At 46.1% G+C, this 21,008-nt stretch overlaps 2 protein-coding genes and 1 long non-coding RNA gene across 4 annotated transcripts in view; 1 reads left to right on the forward strand and 2 right to left on the reverse strand.

Annotated features, from left to right (window-relative positions):
- Window positions 1–884: 884 nt before the first annotated feature.
- Window positions 885–2,200, reverse strand: Ch25h (cholesterol 25-hydroxylase). Its single transcript, XM_006984030.4, has one exon. The coding sequence runs from the start codon at window positions 2,160–2,162 to the stop codon at window positions 1,308–1,310; it is 855 nt and encodes a 284-aa protein (XP_006984092.1). The 5' UTR covers window positions 2,163–2,200; the 3' UTR covers window positions 885–1,307.
- A 6,650-nt stretch (window positions 2,201–8,850) lies between these two features.
- LOC143270976 (uncharacterized) lies at window positions 8,851–20,258 on the forward strand. 2 transcript variants are annotated; one of them, XR_013048163.1, is made up of 5 exons: window positions 8,851–9,225; window positions 9,321–9,514; window positions 13,570–13,650; window positions 16,068–18,617; window positions 18,736–20,258. It is a non-coding gene; the product is annotated as an uncharacterized LOC143270976 (long non-coding RNA). The 2 variants fall into 2 exon arrangements; XR_013048164.1 differs by having other exon boundaries at window positions 16,068–16,682; window positions 18,356–20,258.
- Lipa (lipase A, lysosomal acid type) overlaps window positions 14,082–21,008 on the reverse strand; it is a 32,459-nt gene continuing 25,532 nt past the window's right edge. Inside the window, exons 9-11 of the mRNA XM_042262788.2 lie at window positions 16,720–16,791; window positions 15,636–15,883; window positions 14,082–14,512 (exon numbers count right to left, since the gene is read on the reverse strand). Of these exons, the coding sequence (XP_042118722.1) occupies window positions 15,650–15,883; window positions 16,720–16,791 (306 nt within the window). The 3' untranslated portion in view covers window positions 14,082–14,512; window positions 15,636–15,649. The remainder of the gene's footprint in view (window positions 14,513–15,635; window positions 15,884–16,719; window positions 16,792–21,008) is intronic.

The raw sequence follows: 21,008 nt of genomic DNA on the forward strand, positions 1-21,008 counted from the left end.
GAGTTCAGAAGCCAGGAAAACACATCTGAGAGAACATGAGAAAGTCAGCAGATGCCAGGTACTTCAGTCGCATACTGCCAATCAATGGAAAGACTTAAAGATATTCCCCCAGGGATCTCCTCTGGCAGACAATAGAGACTAGATCATTAGACAATTTTTTGAATCCTTAAATTTAAAAAAAAAAAAAAAAAAAAAACACTTAGGTTCTTATGATGAGTCCATGAGTACAAGTGGCAGGTAGGTGGGATGGCTGGTGGTGACATCTGTATGACCAGTAATAGGATATTGATTTTCACATGCAATCTGCGTACCATCTCCTTTTTGAAGAAACAGGTGCTCTAAGACGGAATTTTACTCTTATTCTTTATTAAGAAAGGGCTGTATACTTTGTATGTGTGTCTTCGTTAAGAAAATAAACTATACAAAAAGTCCAGGGTACAGTGTTCTAAGGGTCAGTTGTACTAGCTAAGAATGGACACTGCCTGAAAATGAAGCTTAACTAGTCAGCTTCTCTAATGCAGACTTGACTTATCAGGTTTGCTGATAACAAGGCATCAATTACTGTGATGCTCTGACTCTAAATTGCCCCACACATAGCACTCCACAGTATAATGCCTGATGCAAATCTCCTATAAAAATAATATACAGAATAAGTCTATCGTGTGCTTCTTATTTAAAAAAAAAAAAACAGCCAAAAAGCATTCTGAATCAAAGCAGCCAGACAACCCCCCAACGCCTTCTCTAAACCCTTTCCCTCCTCCAATCACCTACCACCAGATTCCTCTTTCCATGGCAGGGCTGGTGGATACTTCAAAGAACACTGAGCAGCCCAAGACTCCCTTACTTTTTAGCTTTCATCCACCAGGTGCAACAGGAGCCAGTGCTTGTTTAGTTCTTGTTCTTTTTTATTTTTAAAATACAATAAAATTCTTTCAATATAAATATATCATTTCATTCAAAAACTAGAAAAAATTACTATAACCTTGGTCACTGCCCAGCAGGAAAAGTTTGATTATTTAAAGAATCAGAAATCAGGTACCCAGTTTCAGTGTGATTTCAGACCCAGGAAAGTCTTGGTTCTACAAACAAACCATTCCAGAAATTATAACGAGTCCAATACACCATGCTGATTGTCGGGCTTGAAGTCAATGACATTGGAGTGAGTTGAAATTTGACACCAAGACTACAATTGAATTGATATACAAATTATATAAATTACTGTGGCGGATTGCAGAAACGCATGAGATTTTTCTAGTGTTCAACGGCTAATAAGTTACTTGCTTCTGAAAAAAAAAAAAAAAAAAACCTCAAGTCTCTTTCTTTTCCTGGTTCAAGTGTGAAGTGCACAGCTCTCGGGAGTCCGCGGAACGCAGGGTGCCCAGCATTTTGTCCCAGTGTGTGAAATAAGGAGCAAAGTTGCAGTTAAACTGGGAGTGATGCAGATCGTGGTGAGCCACGCCCCCGTACCAGCCAAAGGGCACTAGTCTGTGAGTGGACCACGGGAAGTCGTAGCCCGAGTGGTCCTCCACCGACAGCCAGATGTTAACCACGTGAAAGGTGAGGATGGTGAGCGGGTGGCACTGCAGCATCGCCACGTTCAGCACGTCGAAGAAGGTCAGAGAAAACAGCTCCCAGATGCTCATGTACTGCGTGGCCAGCGCGAAGGAGGACGCGTTCTGGTGATGCACCTTGTGGAAGGCGCGGTACAGCCAGGGCACCTTATGGTGCAGCAGGTGCCACGCGAAGATCTCGGTGTCGAAGAGCAGCAGGCAGATCAGGACGTGGCTCAGGAGCTGGAGGAACTCCGGGGCCTCCGGCGGCAGGAGCGCGGGACTGCGCGCCCAGTGCAGCAGCGTCACCGGGAACACGAACACCAGGTGCTGGTAGAGCGTCTGCCCCAGGCAGGGCAGCAGCTGCCTCGCGGACGGCGAGAAGTCGGGGTGGATCTTGTAGCGTCGTACCATGGGCACCCAGGGACACAGGACGTCTAGCACCACAAATGGCAGGCAGAAGCCCACGTAAGTGATGATGGAAAAGACAACCGGGAAAAAGGGTGAGCGCACGAACGCCTCCCCGGTCCTCATGGAGTCCCAGAGGGGCTGTAGCAGCAGTTGGCTGGAGCAGCCCAGGTCTTGGAGCTCCGAGTCGTTGTGGTAGCCCATGCTGAGACTGTGCCCCACAGCTTCAGTCTCCCCAGTCCCGCAGGCTTTTCTTAGGACCGCGGCCCCGCCCCCAGTGATGTCAGCGGTCCTTCCCTCCGTTCCCTGACACAGAATTTTGCTTAAATAGCACAAAGCTGTGCGTTAGGTTGATGTCTCTGTCCTGTTTCACAGCTGCATCGAATCGCCTCTTCCACATACATGCATGCAGCGGCACTTGAAGCCAGTCTCCGGGCATACGGAGTTGTTTGCTCACTTTTAGGCTATTGACACAGGAGTGAGCAATTCTGGCTTAGGAAAAGTCACCCGCCATCCCTGCTACAAAGTCCTATGTTCATCACCATCAGAAAGTGCTGTTTCGCCACCGAAACAGAATTCTGAGTTTTAAAATGTCTGTTTTGACAGTGTCAAGACATACATCTATATCTTGAAGATCTTTGGGTGCGCGCACCTTACCGGAACAGCGCTCTTCATGGATGCGCTGCAAACAGCGATAGACTCCTTTACAAAGAGGGAACCCAGTTTCTTCCACAAAGGCTCCAAAAAGTAGCAGTCAGGCTCCAGTTAGCGCCGATGATCCTCCCCTCAGCTTAAAGTCGGGGTGTCCTGAACAGGAACCAGATCATGCAAGATGTCCGGAGAGGAGGCAGCCACTACCAGCCTTCGCTCTGGGACAGAGAATGGAGGATACTGTCCTTCACATCCACTGAGGGTCCCTCGTTTGGGCCAACGCACCTCACCTCAAAGCCTGGTGGAGGCTGTGATCTATGCAATCCCACAGCCTCCCAGGAAGCCTGAGAAGTGTTGGAGATGTCCCGTCTCCCCTGCCATTTCTTTGGAGGTCTCTTAGGCTCCGACTTCTCCCCAGCCCTCACTTTTTCCCTGCACCTCAACTCCTCAGCACCCTCTCAGATGCTGGGGCTGTGGGCCCAGAGACTGCGCGCTGGAGGTCAGTACTGGGTCCTGGGATAGCCCCCCAGGAAGTCCAGCACAGAAACATGGCCCGCGTTTTCAAGGTGACTAACACGTGGCACAAGGGACCCCAGAGGAAAGCCAGGGGCCATTCTCCTGGTTTTTCCTTCTCGTGTTTGTGTCCTGAAGTCGGCCCTTCTCTGCTGGCAGTTGACATAGTCTTATGCAAGCTTGCATTTTCCCGTGTTATTTTCCAAGGGAAAACGGCCATAGTGACCCTAGGAGACTGCTGTAAGCCCTGAAGGACAGGCGGAGTGCAGCCTCTGCCTACTCCCTGCCAAGCACCAGCTAAGAGTGCTACTTGTAATTTCACTTTCCTGGAGAGCTGGCTTCCCACCTCCATCAGGAAGGAGGCAGTGTTCCCATTACTGTGGTTTCACAGCCCTCCATCTAAGGGCTTAATGCACACAACAAAAGGAAATAAGACACATGTCATTTTAACTCTGTACTTCACAAGTAATAACTAGGATATTTGAAATTAAAATAAAATAAGATTTCTTACAAGCAGAAAAGATAAAAAGATATAAGGAATGAACCCATATTGTAAAAACACAAAACAATAAATGGGCCTAACATATACCCAGAAAAACGTGTGTGTTATTAAAAACAGGTTCATTTTATATATACATATGTGTGTGATATGATATACATATACAATAGGCAAGTTCATAATTCAGAGTGCCCATTTGCTATGTGTCCCAGAGTTATCACTGATGAAGGAATATGCACATTCTTCATTCATTTTTTAGAGCCCCTAAACTGCAACTTTTAATCATATCGAAGTCTTTTTAGAAAGTAAAAATAATTTTATAAAACCTATTACAACCATTATGGAAATCAGTGTGGAGTTGTCTCAAAACAAAACAAAACTACCATATAAACCAGTTATATACTTCTGGCCATATAGCATCCATATCCTATTGATGTTAAAAGAAGCATAACATGACAGAATTGGTATTATAAAGGACTTGCTAAGAGTCTTCTTAGAAAACATTGAGTCATACAAGTGGAATTTAGCTAAAGGAGTGCTTCCTTCAAAATACCCCAAAGATAAGTAGCCTGCTAACCAGACCTTCATGAGATAAGGGAAATTTGGGATGCTAGAATATAAATGACTACTGTCCAGAATTGGCCAGCCCTTAGGCTCTGGTTCCCATGACTTATGACCAGTCATTAAGCTCCAGTTCCCATACCAAAGGCATACCTCTAACAGACAGCTCATAGTGGGTGCTGTCCTAAGTAGCCAAGTAAGGACACAACTGCCATTAAGTCCCCTATGCTCTCATTAGGGAAAACATAATTCTGTCAGGTGGGCAAGATGACGCTTGGCAACAACTATTTGAAAAAGAACAATGCTGTCATACTTAAAGCAGCTCTGACAATACATAGTATCTTTGCTGTGTAAATTTCCTATCTGCCTAAGCAGCCAGACTTGCAGGTTCCCATCTCTGTTGAAGGATGACAGTGTATATAAAATGTGTGTGCCTAAGCATATATAAGCTAAGGAAATCTTTGGTTGGAGGCTGGCTCTTCCTTCATTTCTAAGTATACGGAGTGACTTCTCACCAACACTACCACAGACATACCCATCCATCCATGTTCATTGCTGCCCTATTCACAATAGCAAAGACATGTGTTGCTGGAGGGCTTCTCTCCAGGTTCCCCAAGCCCTGCAGTCCCACAATCCACTTATAAAATAATCACTCAGATGCTTATATCATTTATAAACTGTATGGCCATGGCAGGCTTCTTGCTAACTGTTCTTTTATCTTAAATTAACCCATTTTTATAAATCTATACCTTGCCACATGGCTGGTGGCTTACCAGAGTCTTCACATGCTGCTTGTCCTGGTGGTGGCTGCAGTGTCTCTCTGCATCAGCCTTCTGCTTCCCAGCATTCTTCTCTCTCCTTGTCCCACCTACTTCCTGCCTGGCCACTGGCCAACCAGTGTTTTATTTATTGACCAATCAGAGCAATTTGACATACAGACCGTCCCACAGCACTTCCCCTTTCTTTTTTTTTTTTTTTTTAAAAAGGAAGGTTTTAACTTTTACACATCTCCAAAGCCAGCTTGGTATATTTGGGAATTTGGGCGTAGCTTCTCTTACTACTTCCTGCTGGAGGGGGGCGCTGTATCTTATGGGGACACAAAGAAAATTTTAGGTTCATGGAGTAGTCCGTGAGACCATATCGTCTGAACCAGTTGCCTTGAAACGATTCTGGATGTTGGATCATCTGGGCCATGGTGTCATCGGAGACCTTTCAGGTGGTCTTGGCTGGTCAAACCCGATGTATCTTAATCTGGAACAAATCCATAGCCTCTGGCTTTCTGTAGAAACAAAAGCAGAGCCTCTTTTCCAAAGCAACATATCCTTATAGCCAAATTTTGAAGTTAAGGTACCTTTAAAACACACATTTTGGCATAACTCAATAGCTTTTGCAATCAAATGTTTCTCTTCAGTTACGAATATCAAAGAGAACATAATCCAGATTCTCTGTGTGGTAGCCATCTTTATGTGGCTTATGTTTTATATTACCTTGAGCCTATTGCTTTAAACTGCAGCCTTTTAAGCCTGAAATGGCGCTGTGGCTGCTGGCTCCACCCACTTCAGCTTCCCAACATGGCGGTGGTACATTTTCCGCCAGCTCTGGGAGCCATCGTGGGTCTGTGCTTTTATCCAAGCAGCGTGTAGCCCAGAAACCTCTTTTTGTTTTGTACTAGCAAAGGCTAAATCCACCACGTAGCTTAATGTGCCACTTGCAGAGGCCTCATTCCCGCCATACTGCAGATCGAGCTCGCATGCTAGGAACCCGCCAGTAGCTCAAACCAGCAGGCTGCCGCTCATTTGAGAGAGACAATTAGGAAGCTGTTTTTAGCTCCTAGCTACAGACGTGGAACCAGCCTGGATGTCCATCAACAGGTGACTGAATAATGAAAGTGTGATACATACCCACAATGGAATTTGATTCAGCTGTAAAGAAAAATTCAGTTTCGGAATTTGCAGGAATATGGATGGACCCAGAAAGTATGATATTAAACAAGGTGACACAAACTCAGAAGATAGCAGCTACATGTTTTCCTTATATGTGGTTCCTGATGTGTAATGCATGTATGTACATAAAGGGGGTAAATGAAGGTAAAGCCTAAAAATCTAGGAAAGATACCAAAAGAGGGTAAAAAGAGGTGCTGAGGACGCTGTGGAGGGAAAAAGGACATACGTGATATGAAAACAGAAAAAAAAGACCGAGGAAAGTTATAAGGGAGATTCAGGGGAAGTAAAGAAATGGGCGTGATGAGAAGGAATCTACTAAAATGCACTTTGTTAGAAAACACCACAATGACATCTAATGCCTTGTGTGCTAATGTTTTAAAGAAAAAGTTATAAACGCACTAAAGTCCTCAAAAAATAAGAAAAAGAAAGAAAGAAGGAAGGAAGGAAAAAAGGAAGGAAGAGGGAGGGAGGGAGGGAGGGAGGGAGGGAGGGAGGGAGGGAGGGAGGGAGGGAGAGAGAAGGAAGGCAAGGCAAGGCAAGGCAAGGCAAGGCAAGGCAAGGCAAGGCAAGGCAAGGCAAGGCAAGGCAAGGCAAGGCAAGGCAAGGCAAGGCAAGGCAAGGCAAGGCAAGGCAAGGCAAGGCAAGGCAAGGCAAGGCAAGGCAAGGCAAGGCAAGGCAAGGCAAGGCAAGGCAAGGCAAGGCAAGGCAAGGCAAGGCAAGGCAAGGCAAGGCAAGGCAAGGCAAGGCAAGGCAAGGCAAGGCAAGGCAAGGCAAGGCAAGGCAAGGCAAGGCAAGGCAAGGCAAGGCAAGGCAAGGCAAGGCAAGGCAAGGCAAGGCAAGGCAAGGCAAGGCAAGGCAAGGCAAGGCAAGGCAAGGCAAGGCAAGGCAAGGCAAGGCAAGGCAAGGCAAGGCAAGGCAAGGCAAGGCAAGGCAAGGCAAGGCAAGGCAAGGCAAGGCAAGGCAAGGCAAGGCAAGGCAAGGCAAGGCAAGGCAAGGCAAGGCAAGGCAAGGCAAGGCAAGGCAAGGCAAGGCAAGGCAAGGCAAGGCAAGGCAAGGCAAGGCAAGGCAAGGCAAGGCAAGGCAAGGCAAGGCAAGGCAAGGCAAGGCAAGGCAAGGCAAGGCAAGGCAAGGCAAGGCAAGGCAAGGCAAGGCAAGGCAAGGCAAGGCAAGGCAAGGCAAGGCAAGGCAAGGCAAGGCAAGGCAAGGCAAGGCAAGGCAAGGCAAGGCAAGGCAAGGCAAGGCAAGGCAAGGCAAGGCAAGGCAAGGCAAGGCAAGGCAAGGCAAGGCAAGGCAAGGCAAGGCAAGGCAAGGCAAGGCAAGGCAAGGCAAGGCAAGGCAAGGCAAGGCAAGGCAAGGCAAGGCAAGGCAAGGCAAGGCAAGGCAAGGCAAGGCAAGGCAAGGCAAGGCAAGGCAAGGCAAGGCAAGGCAAGGCAAGGCAAGGCAAGGCAAGGCAAGGCAAGGCAAGGCAAGGCAAGGCAAGGCAAGGCAAGGCAAGGCAAGGCAAGGCAAGGCAAGGCAAGGCAAGGCAAGGCAAGGCAAGGCAAGGCAAGGCAAGGCAAGGCAAGGCAAGGCAAGGCAAGGCAAGGCAAGGCAAGGCAAGGCAAGGCAAGGCAAGGCAAGGCAAGGCAAGGCAAGGCAAGGCAAGGCAAGGCAAGGCAAGGCAAGGCAAGGCAAGGCAAGGCAAGGCAAGGCAAGGCAAGGCAAGGCAAGGCAAGGCAAGGCAAGGCAAGGCAAGGCAAGGCAAGGCAAGGCAAGGCAAGGCAAGGCAAGGCAAGGCAAGGCAAGGCAAGGCAAGGCAAGGCAAGGCAAGGCAAGGCAAGGCAAGGCAAGGCAAGGCAAGGCAAGGCAAGGCAAGGCAAGGCAAGGCAAGGCAAGGCAAGGCAAGGCAAGGCAAGGCAAGGCAAGGCAAGGCAAGGCAAGGCAAGGCAAGGCAAGGCAAGGCAAGGCAAGGCAAGGCAAGGCAAGGCAAGGCAAGGCAAGGCAAGGCAAGGCAAGGCAAGGCAAGGCAAGGCAAGGCAAGGCAAGGCAAGGCAAGGCAAGGCAAGGCAAGGCAAGGCAAGGCAAGGCAAGGCAAGGCAAGGCAAGGCAAGGCAAGGCAAGGCAAGGCAAGGCAAGGCAAGGCAAGGCAAGGCAAGGCAAGGCAAGGCAAGGCAAGGCAAGGCAAGGCAAGGCAAGGCAAGGCAAGGCAAGGCAAGGCAAGGCAAGGCAAGGCAAGGCAAGGCAAGGCAAGGCAAGGCAAGGCAAGGCAAGGCAAGGCAAGGCAAGGCAAGGCAAGGCAAGGCAAGGCAAGGCAAGGCAAGGCAAGGCAAGGCAAGGCAAGGCAAGGCAAGGCAAGGCAAGGCAAGGCAAGGCAAGGCAAGGCAAGGCAAGGCAAGGCAAGGCAAGGCAAGGCAAGGCAAGGCAAGGCAAGGCAAGGCAAGGCAAGGCAAGGCAAGGCAAGGCAAGGCAAGGCAAGGCAAGGCAAGGCAAGGCAAGGCTCCAGTGTGCATGGGAATGTTACTATGCTCTACTGGTCTATCTGCCATTGATGAGATCGGGGTAAGAAACAGCTTTGAGCTTCTTGACAGGCAGCACATAAGAAGGAAAGAGGACAGTTGTTTTGTTTTTTGTTTTGTTTTTGTTTTTAATGTTTCCCCACAGGGAAACAAAAGGAGGGGCCAGGAGGGGGCAGGGGGGCAGGGAGGCAGGAGGGGGCAGGAGGGGGCAGGAGGGGGCAGATCTCCAGCCTCCCTATTGGTGGGCTTCTTCCCGTTAGACAGTAACAGACTCCTTATTTCCTCTCACATGCTCATGCTGTTTTCATCTTCACTTTTAGGGCAACTTAGGAAGGTTCTTCTTTCTTGTCCCTGATAAAGGTAGCCCTTCTCTTGATGCACATCTCCAGGAAGAGAGGAAGATTTGGGGTTTGTTGAAAAAAAAAAAAAAACAGATAAAACTCCTCCTTCACTTTTGGCCACTCGAGGTCCCCACAGGACTAGCAGAGCTCACTATCTCAGAGTTACAAATGTGTTATCCAGGTTCCTTCGGGCACACATTGTTCCTGGCTTCTGCTCTCACTATCATGCTTGGATGTGTTCGATCTGCTTGTCCACTATGAAAGGTGGGTGGCATGGCTTGATTTGCATTTAACTATTATCTGTGCTGTCAAGACTTCATGCGTCCAATCCAAACCAACTCATCTTCATTCTATTTCAGTGGTTCTGTTGTCTGCCATTATTGGTCTCCACGTGCTTACAGCATCAAACCCTGTAAAGCAAAACCACGGGGGCAGGCCTTCAGAATGCCCTGTCCCCACGTCACTGCACCTCAAGGCATGCCAAAGAACAGGTGTCCTCCTGCAGTTCCTGAGGATGGAGCACACAGGACAGATATTTGTGTCCAAGGTAGAGGTATGACTATCTCAAGGAGTCTCTCAGTTAAAGTCTTCACAGCCTGAAGGAGGCATAATATAACCGATGACGAAACAGAACTTAATGAACCAGAACAAAGTTGAGTCTTATATGGCATTTGCTAAAGTGGAGACTTTTCTTGAATTCGCTGGGCATATACCTTCTGTACTTTCTGCAAACCCAAGAATGTGATAGTTTCTAAGTGAGTAGTTCTTTTAGAGTAAGGATCCTAGGACCTGATCCCACAAGGCCAAGAACCTCCCTCCCCAGTTGCTGCTCTCTCTCTCTCTCTCTCTCTCTCTCTCTCTCTCTCTCTCTCTCTCTCATCTACCACCCCCCTATATCCATGTGAACTAAAGTGGAACTGGAGCCCAATACACACCAGACACTCACTTTGTCACTAACCTCCAACTCCCCCACCCCGTCCTAACCATAGCATTCTGTATGTAAAGAATGTTCAGAAGATACTGCATGTCCATTTTAGAAGATATCAACTCAAATTTGAAGATAAAAATAGGCAAATAGGCTTCTATATTTCTGTATTTATTAATTTTTATGTATTTATTGTGGAACATTAGTAGATGCAGTTTTGGGTCTGATATTCAGGGACATCTGCCCACATGAGTGAGTGTTTTGTGATTTCACACGATATCAGGACTTTGGCCACACTATATCTTGTACTTTTCCATTTGATTTAGACTTCCTCTTTATCATTTTCATCCTGGCTGGAGTCCCCTAACAACCTTCAAAGACAAGAATCCTTCCTCCTCCAGTTATTCTCAGAGTCTGAACATAATTAACTCAGTCTCAACTATTATTTGGTACCAACTCACCAAAAGTCTTCGAAGAGTCCCACCAAGAGAGCTAGGCAAAGCCTGATGCTAACAATATGTTCTTTTCCAACGAGTTTGGTGGTTTCTTTTCTTTCCCCGAGTGGGACAATTTGGACAGCTATCTGACTGAACCAGCTCTCCTTCGATATCAGAGATTAGCAACAGGACCCAAAGAGGTGGGGTGACCTCAAAGATCAAAATGTGACCTCACATTTCGAAGATGAAAGATTGAAAGATTCAGTCTCAGATAGGTCAAGAGTAGCTAGGGCTAACGAGGAAGTTACAGCTGAACCAAGAGTTAGATTCAGCCAGTTCTTAGCCAGGGTGGCTCTCAGAAGGAGTGTTGAGTCTGCTTTTATGTAGTAATTTTCAAAAGATTCAGGGACCACTTAACCTTGATAAACAATAGACAATAGTAGGTGTTGGTGAAGAAGCAGGGGATGTTAGCTCTCTATGCATGCCACCCCCTGCCCCAGAGCTCCCTTGATGCCCCTGACAACCCAGATACTGATGCATGTGGTTTTGATTTATCTTGTGGTGTATAAGCCAGAAGTGCCCATGCTGATGGGACTGTCATCCACCGGCCACTCTGAAGCAGACATATACAATTGTCCCTAATCAAAAAGGCCCACTAAGCCTGTAAAGAGAGAAAATGTCACCAGCCCTGTACTCCTCCCCGATCAAATAGGTTGCCACAGAGATCAAAGCTTTAGGAGAAGGCCTCAGAACTCCAGAACACATAGCTTAAACCATGCCAAGTCCATTTTTATAGTGAAATTGACACAAAAGGTTTCATTTGGCTAGTTCAGAAATAGACTTGAAATCTGAACCAGGCACAATACAACAAATACTGCTGAATGATGACTGACAATTTTTCATCAGAATACTTTCTTAAACTGCCTTCCATGCATCACAGGAAATCAGAGTGGCTTCTAGTCTTAAAAATATATAAATTATATATTGTATAAAATATATTAAAGAACAAATGATAGGGCTGGAGAGATGGCTCAGCATTTAAAGGCTTGAAGCGGACCCCTGTTCAGACTGGGATCAGCCATCTGCACTTACATGACCACTTACAACTCCCAGCAACTCTGGTTTCAGAGTATCTGATGCCCTCTTCTGGCTTCCTAGGGCACTAAATATATGCAACGCACTTACATACATGCAAGCAAAACACTCAGACACAAAATAAAAACAAATCTTTTTTAAATGACAAAGTATCCAATTACTGTCTATTCTAAATGTCTTCATTTATCAATCAACATCTTTACTGGTCACAAACACAAAATGATCTCCATTGTTTGACAACGAAATCAATAAATGTTGGTACTTAAGAGTGTGAGACTTCAGTTAAAGCCTTTTCTACTGCCTATCTACCCAATTTTCAGGTCATATTTGGGGGGACAGCTACTCCTTGAGGACATTTTCAGATGTTATTCATTATACAAAAACTAATCATTATCCTGGCTAGAACTTACCACAGCTACAGCTCCACCCATGATCAAATTGCCAACTGGCTCAAGAAGCTCCCTAAGAGGACCATCCAGAGAAAGTTTTTCTCAAAAGCTGTTGTGGGAGCTGAGTTTGGTGATTCAGATGTGGAGGCAGGATAACTGCAAGTTCCAGGCCAGCCTGGGAATAATAGTGAGATTCCCAAAACAAAACAAAACCTCGAAGGGAGGCTGGCAAGATTTACAAGCAAAGTCAAGAGCGTCCTCTTGTGGGGATGAGAAATAGTGATTTATTTTCTCCCCCTTCATTCTCCATTCTTCATTTCCCCCACAAGACTACATCTTAGAGAAGGGTCACAAATAGACGGGTGATAATACAGTTGATCTCAGCCAAAGGCGACAGGGCAATAATCCCAAGGAAACTGAACGTTAACTTCTTCTCTCCGTAGGCTGCAGGCTTGTGGAGGTCTTTACATTGTCAACATAGGACTTGGTAAAGCCAGTTGAAAAGCCCCAGGGAGGCCTCACCAAACGGCCAGAGGGCTTCTAGGGGCAGCAGGCTCAACTCACAGATACCAAGACAAACTAAGTATACCACAAAGCAGGGTGGGAGCACAGCTCAGTAGTGGAGTCCTTGCCTAGAACACACAAAGGTGATCCCTGTCCCTGTGGGGGAACCCGGAAAAGAGACCACAAATGGAAGCAAACAGGCAGAAAAAGCCAGTGTAGCAAGAGCAGCCGAGTGGTATCTGCACCGTCAGACTAGCCCACCCACTTCTCTTCAGTTCCCAGTGCAAAGTATGAAAAGAAGACAGAGAATGGACAGGTAGAAAGCACGGCGTGCACCGCTATTCATCCTGCCATCTGGCGGCCGTATGGAGGAACTGGGTTAACCCCGCCCTCTCAAGGACCCCAGGGAGGCCCTTTAACAACAGCCACAGCTGGAAAGACCAAGTCACTGATGGCCCTCCCTAGAACACTCTCCACACTTCTGGGGGAAACGAGAGCTAGCAATTCCAACTCGCTGCCCCTTTCTTTCAGCTCTGTATTTCGTTGGCAAAACCCGTTTGCCTTCGTCAAAGGAGAAAGAAGGGAGGGAACCTGTGGCCAGGGAGGAGGGTGACTGCAGGAGGCACAGGTGGCCAGGGAGGAGGGTGACTCGGCAGGAGGCACAGGTGGCCAGGGAGGAGGGTGACTGCAGGAGGCACAGGTGGCCAGGGAGGAGGGTGACTGCAGGAGGCACAGGTGTCCAGGGAGGAGGGTGGCTGCAGGAGGCACAGGTGGCCAGGGAGGAGGGTGGCTGCAGGAGGCACAGGTGTCCAGTGAGGAGGGTGGCTGCAGGAGGCACAGGTGGCCAGGGAGGAGGGTGACTGCAGGAGGCACAGGTGTCCAGGGAGGAGGGTGACTGCAGGAGGCACAGGTGGCCAGGGAGGAGGGTGAGTGCAGGAGGCACAGGTGTCCAGGGAGGAGGGTGAGTGCAGGAGGCACAGGTGGCCAGGGAGGAGGGTGAGTGCAGGAGGCACAGGTGTCCAGGGAGGAGGGTGAGTGCAGGAGGCACAGGTGGCCAGGGAGGAGGGTGAGTGCAGGAGGCACAGGTGTCCAGGGAGGAGGGTGGCTGCAGGAGGCACACCCAGGGTTTGACTACTTCAGTTCTTTCCGAGGCTGTGAGGAAAAACCACCCAGAGGTTGTGCCAGTCTTTGGACCTACCTAGGTATCACTTGTTCTAAATTCTTTTATCTAAATCAAAGCATGTATCCATCTTGTCAGTTCCCGCATAGTTACTACAATGAAGACTCCATTGGACCCTGCAAATGAAGACTCCACTGGAGCATGCAAAGATGAATGGTGGTATGTACTCTGTACTTAAGTGCGCAGTAGTTTGAGCCCTCTGATCTGCTTTGCTTGTTTTTTTTTGTTTGTTTGTTTGTTTGTTTTTTGCAGGCACTAAGGCATGAACTGTCTCTGTCACCTTCATTTGTCTCATTTGTTCAAGGAAGGAGGTGACTGACAGACAACCCAAGGTTCTGCCTGCAACTAGCCACTGCCTGGGGAAGGGCTTCATTACTGCCTGGTCTGAATTCAGAGCCTTGCTAGCATGGACTGCGCAACCAGCCCCAGCCCTCCTTTGGCCCAGGATCCCTTTCTCACCCCCCAAATTATTCATGGACTATATTAGTGAAGTTTCCAAGGAGGGGAATGAGAGTAGAGGAAAAGTCCTGAGTCCTGCCAAAAATAATCAAGCATAGACTAGCCATTAAAAAGCAAATACTGCCACACAATTGTTCAGGCCTGTGAGGCTGAGATTTATTGAAAAATTTAAGTATGAACCTTTAAAATGTTACAAACTTGTATCATTCCACTTGCATGTATGGACCAACATCAAGTAATATTGCTGCATCTAAGTTAACTAGGTCAGAAAACTTATCAACCAGCTCTTTGGCTGACAATAGACACATCAGTGCAGGCAAAGTGGACAGACTTGGGCTTCCTGTACACAACACTGGTTTTCAAGATAGAATTCCTGAGTTGAACTTTGACCTGAAAACACTCAGTTCATTTGCGTGAAAATGAGGCAGGACACTTGTCCCAGGCAGCCAGCCTTGGCTTCATGCAGACACCATCATTGCAGCCACATTCACTTCTGGAAGATCAGAGGTTTGTCCCTTCACAGGATGCTTCTTCACAGAAAGGTGACCTGATGGGCAACCACCTAAGAACACACACAGTTGAGTGTATCGATCTTCAAAGTATTTACAACAGTTATTTGTTAAACACTTGTTATTGAGGTTTGATAAAATTGAAAAGGGAATATTTTTTCTGGGCAAGGCTGGGATAACACTGGATTTGACCAGGTAATTAGCGCATAAAAACATGAAAACTGTTGTTTAGACAGGCAAACACAGGATACATTGTGCTGAAGAGCACCTAAGGCAAGGAGATGAGAATTGAGTACATTGGTTTTTTGTTTTGTTTTGTTTCCCCCCCTCCCCGCCGCTGCCCATGTCTTTGCCTTTTTGAGATAAAGTCCCACTCTCTAGACAACCCCTAAATCTAGCAGCAGTCTTCCTTTCTCAGTCTCCCAAGTGCCATGTCAAGCCCAGAACAAGGTACTTTTCATACTGTGTTCAAAGGAGAGAAAGGTTTATTTTTGCTAACAAACGACAGCTTGAAGTGTCTTCTGTGCGCTCCCTTGTGTTGGGTGGGAATAGAAAGGTAATCGAGCAGCTTTCAAATTACAGAGGGGTTGGCAAGAAAGCTCTGTGGGTAAAATGCTTGTTCTACAAGCATGAGAAAGAACCTGAGTTTATATCCCTAGAATCAATGTAAAAAACGCTGGGTGGCACATCATGTGCCTATTACCCCAGTATTGACGAGAGCGAAGTTAGAGAGAGGCAGATCCTGGAGGCTCATTGGCCAGCCAGTCTAGCTGAAGTGGCTTGCTCCAGGTTCAGCAAGAGACCCTGCCTCAAAAAATAAGATGAAGAGTGTCTGAGGAAGACAACCTCCACACAAGGCAGGTCTGGCCCATGCATAGCACACACATATGCATGTATAAGTGGCACACATACACCAAAAACAATTGTAAAAAGTAACAGAATGATTCCAATGACGTTTTCACATATCACCCATACTTTTTAAAGACTTAGAGAGGCATCGCTGGTTGTTTATCATAATAAAATTAGACAACTAGCATGCCTCTTACTAACTAGAGAGCATTGGACATCTTCAAAGTCATCATTTACTTGCATATAAAAAAAGATTTAGGCAAGAAAAACACAAGCATTTTACAGAAATTAAGCAAACATCTTTTTGCCCTATTAAAGGGTATATACCTCAAGTCTGGCTTTCACTGGTATTTCCTTAATAGACTGACTATTTCATTATACATCCTCCAGGGGGCATCCAAACCCCAGAGAAAATCCAGATGTTCCCACTCAGGAATGCGCTTGTGGTACACCAAGTTGGGGATCTGAGTCAGTAAGATGTTGATGTCACTGGTGTCTGCCAGCCAGTCCCGGTCCCCGCTCCACAAAGCAGTGGGTATAGACATGTTTCTCAAGTCATACGGAGGGGGGTAACTCTGCAAGAAAAAAAGATTCACAGAAACCTTTGTAATTGTTCTTGTTATCATTTTATAAATGTTATAAAATTATAATAAATGCAATCTCCATTGAAAAACAAATGTCTAGTAAGTCTGATCTGAAATTAAAACAAATAAACAGACAAAACCCACACATTTTGAGAATCACTTTCCTGTTTTTTAGGCAGTCATAACAAGGAAAGAATTGGAGCTGTGGACATGTTCCCCTCAGCCACACTGTAGGGACCGTTTTATCCTCATGGATCACCGTGGTTATCCCTAGATGTGGACGCAAGGACCCAACTGAGCAGGAACGAGCTCTGTGTTCAGATCCTCCTACATTCTCCCCCTGAATGTGAGAAAAGCTGCACAAACCCTCCATGGTGCAATTTTCTAAACTTTGAATCACAAACACAAAGGGCTACTTCGAGAACTAAGAAAAACAGAAAGATTTTCATACTTCGGGGAACTCGGTGCTCAAAAAATGGGGATTTTATTTGCACAGAGAAGAAAAGGCTTAAGCCCTGTAATATGTCTGAGGTCTCACCTCCAGCAAGCCGCCAACAGCCCAGGGCGTCCTGGCTCTAAAGTGTATGCTTATGACCCTACTGAATCCCAGTGGCCCCTTATCTACAGCCAGAGAGGATGGGGACAGGAGACCTGCACCATTCCACCACTGACAGATCTGGGAAGATCTGAGTGGACTGGGAGAAAATACCTTGCCTTGCCAATTCTGCTGACAACATTCCCCTGGTAACTGAGCCCAACCAAGTTCTGGAAACCCAGGCTGGCTTCTTTGGTAAATTTTCAAAGCTCATTTTAATTAAAAGTTTTACCTGGTTATAATGAAAATAATTCTTGTCACTGCTTCCCCAGTCAAAAGCTTGAAATTTCTGGTATTTAACAACCTAAAAACAATAAAATTTGGAGGAAAAAAAAGTTAGCAGACACTGAAGTTTGAGATAATATCATAGGTTGCTAGAGTCAGTCGGGTCTTTAGAAATCAAGTTATACCCAAATCCAGGTTTATTCATCATTTCCAAATTTTATATATATAAATGTATGTATGTATATATATGTGTGTGTATATACATATATATGTGTGTATGTATGTATAAATATATATAAATTTTGGTGGGGGAATTGAGACAGGGTTTCCCTGTGTAACAATCCTGGCTATCCTGGGACTCACTTTGTAGACCAGGCTGGCCTGGAGCTCACAGAGATCCACCTGCCTCTGCCTCCTAAGTGTTGGGGTTAAAGGCGTGCGCCACCACACCTGGCTCCAAATCATTATTTGAAATAAAATTAAAACAGTGCTCTGGTTTCCTTTACTCCATGACTGAATTTCCAACTGGATAGTTGGGAAAACAGCTATGACCTGAAGGGTTACCCGCATGAGATGAACTTTATCTGTATGGACATTTTACACTAAAATTTGCTCCTTAGGCTTTCTCAAAGAGGTAGTGATTTTACTTGGAGATGTACATGCATACTGATATTTCAGGCTGTGATCAGCTACTGTATGTCCAACAGTGGTCCGGTAAGGCTGTATCACTAAATGACATTGTAACTATCACAGTTTGTATTCAGTATACTCTATGATGTTCAAACAATAATAACACTGCTTAGTGAAATGTTACCCAAAATGTATACCTCTCCTTAAGAAATGCCTGACTATACAAGCATAAGGTTGTGTTTTTGTCTATCCTACTTATCTATATGTATTATTTGTTTAGATTTTGAGAGAGTATACATGTGTTCACTGTGTGTGTGTGTGTGTGTGTGTGTATGTGTGTGTGTCTTACACACACTTGCACATGTATGGAGGCCAGAGGTTGATTTGGGGTATTTTCATCAGTCTCTCTCAATCTTGCTTTTTGACACAGGATCTCTCTGAACCTGGAGCTCACTGACTGGCTAGGCTGACTGGCCAGTGAGCCCTAGAAATTTTTCCTGTCTCCTCATCCCTAGCACTGGGATTACAGGCATCTGCCACAGCACCCTGACATGAAACTCAGATCCTCATGCTTATATGCAAACATTTTTGCCAACCGAGTCATCCTCCCAACCCCATTTGTTCACGTTTTAATGACTTATTAACTGAACATTTTTCTTCAGACCTGGTACACAGCACTAAATTTTTCTGTACGCCAGCACAATTTTAACTAGTGATACTACCACTATGACATGATAGGAATATAATATGAAGATATCAACAAAAAACTCATTTATTTGTGAAATGTCAAACAATACAAGCTCATATTTCCCTTAAATGTCGAAATTTAAATGGATTAAACCCAAAATTGTCAAGTCAAGAAGAGAACTGTAAATTGTTCATTTTGGCCACATGATGGGACCTGGCTAAGAAAACAAACAAACAAGACCAGACGTCCCTTGTCAGAAATGTTCTTGATAGCCGTAAAGTTTCAGTTGGCACCAACTCCATTATAGCATATTTCTGTTTGACAGGATAAAATCAGTGTGAATTAGACACTCCGGGGAATTGCCACACTAGACACGTTTAGCATCCATTTTTGCCATCGCAGGTGACAGGTGTTAAAATACGTGTGGCATACTGAGCAAAATGCAGACAGACTCACAGCTCCTGTGACTGCATCCACTTCTACCTCTAATTGCAAGAGCGAATGCCCCGGTGCAGCTAGTACTGCCACGGTCTGCAGGTTTTCGTTTACCTCACTCTCACATGTCATGCATGTGTACAAAGCACCAGGTGAGTAGGAAATAGCTTCTAGCTCAGCCTGAGTTTAGTGTGCTCAGTGTCACTTGGGACTTCAAGCTACCAACACTGTTGTTAAAAACTTAATCAAATGTACTTTTTTTTTTCCCAGCAAGTTTCAAAGCAGCAAGTTTCAAACAGTGGATGACATCAGAATGATCTAAGGTGGTTATTAATAGGCAGATGCTAGGAACACATTCAGAATTCAGATCCTGGATGGATGTGGGATAGGCCCAGAAATCTATTTTATCAGTATCCTCAGTAGTGTGGCTAACATTGTAAAGCTAGATGAGGACAGGCCTCTTCTAAGAAGAATAAGTACCCAGGCTCTAGTCAGTGGTCAGGAGGGGAGAGACAAGAATAGGTGGGACCTGGTTATAAGCTTGTCAGATTTGGCTTGGAGGTTGCTATGGTCAACCTTGATTGTCAATTTGACGAAATTTGGAATCAACTAAGAGACACCTCTAGACATGTCTGTGTCTAGGAGGGTGTTTCCAGGAAGGCGTATCTGAAGAGGATGGAAGATCTACTCTGCATGGGTGGCATTCTATGGGCGGGGCTAAATGAAGAGGAAAATGAGCCAAGCACCCATATCATTTCCTGAGGCTGTCTGACAAGTACCAAGGCCATCTCAAGAGCCCGGGGGAGAGCAGTAACAAGAAAACACCAGGCAACGGCTGGGCAAAGCACCTCCTGTATTGACAGAGGGACACCGCAGTGAGCTGAAGGGCAAAGAGCACAGTGCCCTCTCCACTGAGTCATGGGTTTGGAAAATGCTGAAACCCCAAGGTCAGCTTGGCCAGAGAGCAATGTCATGGCTCTCGGCCTGCAGTCTCTAACCCTGGCCAGTTGCTTAAAAGGGCAGATGAAAGAGGCTGGAATTGGAGTAGATGTTGGGGTTACAGCCAATCCAGCTGCTCTCTCCCAAACCCAGTGCCCAGTGGGGGCCCTCGAACACTGAGGACAAAGGAAGACCTTACTGTGATGATGACACAGCATGGTCTCAGGGCAGCCACAGTTTCAACGTGGCCACGGGCCTCTGAGAGGCCAGGCAGAGTGGTTACTTGTGAACTGCTGAAGCATGTGGCATACCACACATGGGCTGCTGGTAGCCACTACGCTGACAAGTAGCTCACTATCTGTCTTCAGAGTGTCTCAGCCAGCCAGCAGATATATTTGGGAATGCACTGATTTCTGAGGAAATGAGGCCTTTTTGAGACATGTCCAAATAGAGAGGTAAAATGCTCACACATGTCGGGGTGTTAGTATGAGAACATAGGAAGAAAACAAATGATCATATACGAAACCATACTTGAGAGTAACAAGGACCTGAAAGAAGGGCATTTGTGAATTTGAGAGCCTCCCAAGGTCTAAGGCATCTCGTTTAAGTGGTAAATGTGTGCTACAATCATGGCATGGACAACTTGCATTCTGGGGACCCCTCTTCTAAAGAAGCCACACAAAACTCTGTCACCTGACATTTAGCTTTCCTGACACAACAGTAACCTAAGAGGTGGCTCCTTAAAGAGAAGCCTGGAGAGGGCAGTTCATGTCAGCCAGCGTCTCAGACCACACTTCTTCAGATAGGGCTCCGAGGCAAGAAAGGAGGTCAGCGTGGCACCCCCCCCCCCCCCCCGCCCAGGGACGTGTACACTTGGCTAGTAGTAGAAGCTGATGGATAGGTTTTCTAAAAATAAAGATCCTTCTGAGTAAAAGGGATTGAACTGCTGATAAATACGATAAGGATAATCTCAAAATCATTATGTTGAGAAAAACAGCCAGGTGAAACTAAACAAACACATTATACTGTACACCTCTATTCATATGAACTCTAGAAAAGGCAAAACAGACTGTAGTAAAAGAAAGCAGATCAGTTGCTGTGGGGAAAGGATTTACCTAGGAACATGAGGGGACCGTTGGAGGTGGCAAGTATGTTTCCTATCATATTTGAGGCAATGGCATTACAGCTTATGCCAAAATGTGTCAAGTTGTACAATGTAAATAGCACTATGTCACGTACATCGCAATAAAATGCAAAAATAAAAGCCCAAAGTACAGATTCTCCAGTGCAAATGAATTAGAACCTCTGTGGACACAGGAGTCTGTTTTCAGTTTTTAAAAGTTTTTATGTTTCTTTTGTGTACACGATGGAGGGAGAATACGCACTTGTGAACAACAGAGGACAACTTTTTGGGAAGCTGGTCCTCTCCTTCTAGCTGTATGTGAGTTCTGGGGAGTTCTGGGGTTGATTACAAGTTGCCTGGCTTCCACAGCAAGCACTTTATCGGAGCCATCTTGCTGACCCATACGTTTTATTTTATTTTTTAAAAATATCTTACTTATTTCAGTTTATTCATGTATGATGTGTGTGTGTGTGTGTGTGTG

Source organism: Peromyscus maniculatus, chromosome 1 (genome assembly GCF_049852395.1).
Source record: "Peromyscus maniculatus bairdii isolate BWxNUB_F1_BW_parent chromosome 1, HU_Pman_BW_mat_3.1, whole genome shotgun sequence".
NCBI classification, from domain to species: domain Eukaryota; kingdom Metazoa; phylum Chordata; class Mammalia; order Rodentia; family Cricetidae; genus Peromyscus; species Peromyscus maniculatus.